A 6,000-nucleotide genomic window follows, 5' to 3' on the forward strand; every position below is an offset into this window, starting at 1 on the left:
GTTCAATGTTTGACCACACTAACAGTGAAAAAGTGGTTTCTAAAGCTAATCTGAACCTCTCCTGTCTCAGATAAGGGCCATTTCCTCTTGTCTTCGCACTGCAGGTGTGGCAAGGTAGGATGACCCCAACCTCACTACAACCTCCTTTCAGGTAGCTGCAGGCCAGTAGTCCCCTGGATCATCCTTCCTGTACTAATCTGATCATACTTCCAATCTACCCTCCTGTATATTGCATTACATTTGCTAATTTCCATTCAGCTGAAACTTCTCCAGTTAACCAGGACTGCTGGAGGTGATTGAGAGAGGTTTGGCAAATTCTCTCATCAGTTTCTTCATTTATCTGGGGTGGGTCCCATCTGGGGGTATAGACTTGTGAGTGTCTTAATTAGCAAAGCATGTCCCTAACCATCTCCTCCTGGATTATGGAAGCTTTGTTCTGTGTCCCATCCCTAGCTTCCAGCTCTGGGGCTTGGATATCCTGAGGACACCATTCTAGAGGTTCACAGCCTGGTGTGAAAAAAACTGCTTTCATCTGTTTTGAACTTTATACACATTTCAATTGAGTTTGTCTTGGGGGCAGTTACAAGAATGCAAAAGAGCCAAACTCAAATCATTATTGCCAGGCCTTCTCTGGCAGTCCTCATCAGCAGGAAGTACGAAGTGGAAAACATGGATCAGCTGTGTCTGCCGCAAAAGTAAAGTCTCACTGAACAGTCGTGAGTGCTGCATTTTCCAAAACAGAAGGTCATATGTTCACTAAAAGATCATACAGTTTCAGAGGGAGGTCAAGCTGACCCATAATACAGAGGAAGAGAAAGCATAAGACAATAAATAAGACCCTTAACAGACGTGACCATCTGGCATAAAGCAGTTCAAAATTCTAGAAATACAGGGAGTGTGTCAGCAAATTACAGCTAATTCTTGTCATCTTCTTCACTACAGGGCTGCCCTGCAGCAAAGACCAGCTGTCAGTTCACTTCTGCCAGAGGCTGAAAGGCATTGGCAAGTGCTTGCTGCCATCAATACAGACTCAGTGCTGCTTCACGTGTAGTCAGCCTCGAATTCATAACAAAGCAAGACATGGAGATCAGCGAGGCTTCAAACAACAAAATTACACTAAATCTAGAAGAAAATCACCTCAAAACCAAGAAAACAACAACCAAGCAGTTTGGCACTAGCTGTTTTTTTCTTGTTTTCTTGAATGGAGCTTCTGTTTACAGGTTTTACGTTCCTTATTTTTTTCTGAACCATCCAGCATAAATAGAAATCTCTGATCAAAACTGGGAAAACACATTGCCTAGGGTTATCAGTCATAATTTACTGCTTCAGTTTTTTTCTTTGTAATAGTCCAAAATTTGTAACATAATTTTCAATGTACCAGCAGGTAGTACTTCTTAGGCATACATAGACACTAGGAACAGGCTTGCAAGAATTTTCTGATTTTTTGTAATGAATGTTTAACATGTACTTCCATCTCTTTTCCAAAAGCTTATTCAAGAGTGCTTAGTGAAGGTGGCCCTTGGGGCAACAGACAACTGTGCCATGGGCCATTTCTCTTTATACTCACTTGCCTTTCTTTTTTAGAAATCAAGGTGAAGTGGCAGTGTTTCTCTAAATTCATTGCTCACATCATAAATTTAAAAGCAGAATTTCATAATGTGTGCTTATGATAGGCAGTATGAATTTAAACGTTGTTTTTTTCAGGAGAAAAAAAATCTTCATTTAGTACTTGACTGAACCTCTAAAGGATACCTCAGCCAAAACCTGTTCTTGACAGTTTTCTTCTGCTACAAATATCTTGCTGTAACCTGAAAACCCCATAAAATATGGGATGTTAAACTCCGAATTATGTTTTAAGCAGCATTTCTCGGTACCACAAACACTAAGCTGTTTGCATCTACCACATTAATAGTCATAGAATCATTTAGGTTGGAAAACAAGTCCAGATCAACAAGTCCAGCCTCTAACCCAGTTCTGCCAAGTCCACCCCTAAACCATGCCCCTAAGTGCCATATCTACGTGTCTTTTTTGCACATTTAGGGGAGAAAACAGCAATATCTTTTAGACAGTTTTATACATTCCATCTGATAGAATAATTTCAGTATAAAGAAAAATTTGGTTTTGCAGATCTTCTGCTAGACAGTCAGTAACATTCTTAAGTATTATCTGTAGTTTCTCTTCATTTAAAATTAACTATGTAAGGCCATTTGAAATTAGATAAGGCAAACAAGTCAAAACTATGGCCAGTCTCTATAGCTGCAAGTATTCAGATGCAAATGATATGTGTCAGCAGGACATAAAAGGCTGTCTGGAAACTGATGGAGCATAGAGGTTGTACCAGTTTGTTCTGCAGCAAAAATTTAACCTCAACACTTACCCTTTGGAGAGGGTGGTGTTCTCTCTCTTGACTTCTCACTTCCACCAGTTTTAACTTAGTGGTCAGCTCTATTTAATGAAAGAATGTTACAGCTGCTGAACAGAGGAACCAGGAGCCTTCACTGTAATGATTTCCACTCTTTACAGCATGAAGGGTAAAGAAGTCACATAGGGAGAAAGCAAAAGACTTTTAAGCTGATGTAGGTAAGGGCAATTAGAAGTTGAGTCTTTTGCATTTAAAACCTGAAATCTTTCTGTACTTTGACAAATTAAAAAGAAAGGAAGGAGCAAAACCGTTGGCCCAGCTAAAGTTTTGCTTATTTCATGTTAACTTTCATGACAGAATTCAATTTTACAGACTTAAACATTTCCTGCAGCTTCAAATGTGGCATGCAGGCATTTCAGCTGGAAATTTCCCATACTACCTTTTCAAATCAATTTTACACCAGCAGCATAAAGGCCAGCTAGCAACTGGATACTCTGTAATTCACACAGATATTCAGTGATAGAGCTATCATTTCATCCAGTATCTCCCAGTAGAGCATAAGCCCACATTCACAAGAGCACTCTACCACATCACTCACAGTAGACTTTTCCCACAGTGTAAATCCATAATCATAGTGGAACTGAGAGCTCTTGGAACAGGAATCTGAGGCCTGGAATAGTATCTGCATAGCTCAGACCTCAAGCATGAGGGCACCACTAGCCAAATAGCATATCTGTTTTGCTAGTGAAGAAAAAGGCCAAAACAAACTTCAGGGAACCAAGACTGGACCCTTTGAACAAAGCTGGGTATTCTGAAAGAGCTGGACCAGAGCAGACATTTAGATTCCTTTGGAATTCAGTAGGATTTGGACATCTTGGTTCTTCTGGATTTTTTTAAAATCTCGTATTTCCACCTTACTTACCTTAGAATTTCAAATTGTAGTACAGGGAAATGCATATTTTATGCAGTACATGGTGAGATACATGGTCATGAATCCAAGTGTCACTGTGGTTACAGAACTATGACTAGCTGTTGCTTTTTTTCTAGACAGAGCTTTATGAAAGTTAATAGAAGTATTTCAGCCTGGCTATAAGAAGTATTTCAGCCTGTCTATAATGTGTTAACCTAATGATGGCCATGAGTCAAATTTCAAAGGTTTGTGTCCTTTGGCTAAGGACTTACTTCTTCACTTGAAGTCTCTGGGAGTTCAGAATATGCAGCATAGTAAGGTTAGATGTATTAACCTCTGTGATGGCAATATAATCCCAGTTTTAGGTGCTGATAAAACAAAATCCACTGTTAAAAATGTGGTGCTACGTTAACAGACATGGGGATGACTTGCAGTGGTGCATGTGCATGCATGCACACACACTTACAATTATGTATGTCTGGTGTTGCTGGCCAATGCCAGACATGATGCTTTTTAAGTTTCACAGTTTGCTTCCCTCCTTCTGGGGATCCTTTGAGCAACAGAAATCTGGGCAGTTCTTACTCTTCTGGACACAGAAGTATTGAATCATGTGCAGGAGTAGAGGTGTCCCGCCTGATTCAGAAAGGATTTGGGCAGGGCTTGGGCTCAGAGCAGTTCCCTGACAACCAAACAACCTGGTCTCATGGGCAGTGCAGGTGCTCCTCACATTCCCAGAAGCATTCTACAGGATTTGGGCAGGACAAAGTTCCGGCTCACATTACTCTGTGCATAGAGGTACCTGCATAACATTTTATCTGCAGAGGTCAGCAGAAGGAGGCCACCAGGTATGTGGGCTAATGAGAAAGGAGCTGACTGAGTGGATATGGTGCAGGTTGGAGGAAAATGCCTGCAGGAGTTGTCCTTTCAAGTGCTCCTTAGGACTAATATGGAGTTAAACCATTTCTGCCTTCATTATTTTCTTCAGGGAGCTGTTATTTCATTTGAAATGAATAAAAAGTGAATAAATTATATTATGGACATTAGTCAGAATAATCTTTCTACCCAGGGAAATGCACTCATTACTATGTCTCAGCTTAAAACTTTAGGGAAAATACCGTAATAACATGAGCCATTTTAACAGAGCAGTGCCACTGCCATTATATATGCTATTATATCTTAAGTAAAGGTGGATTTATGATCTGAACCCAGATGGTCATTAGTCTCCAAACTGAATTGAATACTACATGCAGAGGTGTATTATCATTATATTATTGTATTAGCCCAAGCACATCAACAAATTGCTCAGGAAAAAAATGTGTATTTGTCACATTCACAGCTTGTTCTAACATTTCAAAGTTTAAAAAGCAAACTATGATGACATACTTGTTTCAAGCTTCAATAAATGGCATTGCATATGTTTGATTTCTCTGGTATTTTGTGTTTCCAGTGCAAGAAGATCCATACAATGGAATTTCCAGCATAAAACAAAAGCCTTAAAAATATATTTTATATGCCAGGGATTCCCATCACTGAGTTGTTTTGATGCTTGATACTCCAGCATAAAAGAGATCATTAAAATGGGTGAAGGGAAAAAGTAGAAGAATAGGACATGGTGCTAAATAAAAATACACACTAAAAGGCTTCATTTCTTCCTATGAAATAGTGTAAATCTTACCGCTTCTAGTCTAAGCATGTATGTCTTAATTTGTTGGCAGCAAGTGAGTGTGTCCATTGTGTCTGTTGAAGAGTTGTATATAATATTACCATGCCCCTTGCACCCCACCCTGAATCTTCTTCACACTCAGATTTTGCCAGTGCTGCTGGTGCTTATGCCGAGAAACTTGACCAGACCAACCCTGATCCTTGTCATGCTGCCCAGGAGCACAGTTAGCCTTGGGCAGGGAGCACCATCAGCTCTCACTCTGTCACCAGACTCCACCACCCATGCATGGGCTCAGCCTCACAACACCCCATGGAAGTCGCAGGAAGTTGCTCCTTCTTGCTTTAGAAAGTCCAGCTCACAGGGGCGGCATCCTGCATAGGTGTTCCAAGGGAGAGGATTGAGCTGATCTGAGAAGTGAGTGGGAGCTCCCTCTACTTTGCTAAGTCCCTTTATGTATTCCTGGGTGACTCACTGCTCAACACAGTCTGATGAGCAGATCCTGTGGTTGCTACACTGTGTGGCACAGCTTGCAGCACCTCCTTGGCTCAGCCAAGCATGCAGCGCTGTTAAGAATTGATGTGGGGGTTTAGATAAGTCCTTGCCCTTTGCCCAGGCTTCTGGCAGCAGGCAGTAGCTTTGAAGTGGAAACCAAGGAGCTGCTAAGTAACCTGGGCATCACTTGATGCCAATTTGGTATCACAAACTGTCGCTTGTCTCTTTCGGAGCTGCTGGCTTCGTTTTGCCCAGGCTAGCTCGAGACTGCGACAAGACAGGAAAACTCCTCTGGGTACTAAAAAACCAGGGAGCGGCAAATCCCTTATCACGAGAGAGACCCTGTCTGTGGCGGAGGAAAGGAGTCAGACTTGGTGAGAGGGCGAGTCCAAAGTCTTAATTCTGTCCTGTTCGGACATTTGCCTCAGCAGCTCTTACCAAGTCGTCTCTGAGACCTCATGTTCTGGGCTTACATACAGGGGAGGGGCTGAAGGAGGGGACAAACCAACACCCAGTGAGGGACAAGGTGGGAGTGGAACAGGGTTGGAAGGACATTCAAAGAAACCAATGGGA

At 41.6% G+C, this 6,000-nt stretch overlaps 1 protein-coding gene across 3 annotated transcripts in view; it reads left to right on the plus strand.

Moving 5' to 3' along the window:
- ADAMTS12 (ADAM metallopeptidase with thrombospondin type 1 motif 12) overlaps positions 1 to 4,602 on the plus strand; it is a 155,680-nt gene extending 151,078 nt beyond the window's left edge. For all 3 annotated transcript variants that reach the window (XM_058424212.1, XM_058424215.1, XM_058424213.1), the window contains one exon: positions 943 to 4,602. In XM_058424212.1, the coding sequence (XP_058280195.1) occupies positions 943 to 1,178 (236 nt within the window). In that variant the 3' untranslated portion in view covers positions 1,179 to 4,602. The remainder of the gene's footprint in view (positions 1 to 942) is intronic.
- The last annotated feature ends 1,398 nt before the right edge of the window (positions 4,603 to 6,000 follow it).

Source organism: Hirundo rustica, chromosome Z (assembly GCF_015227805.2).
Source record: "Hirundo rustica isolate bHirRus1 chromosome Z, bHirRus1.pri.v3, whole genome shotgun sequence".
Classification (NCBI taxonomy): Eukaryota; Metazoa; Chordata; class Aves; order Passeriformes; family Hirundinidae; genus Hirundo; species Hirundo rustica.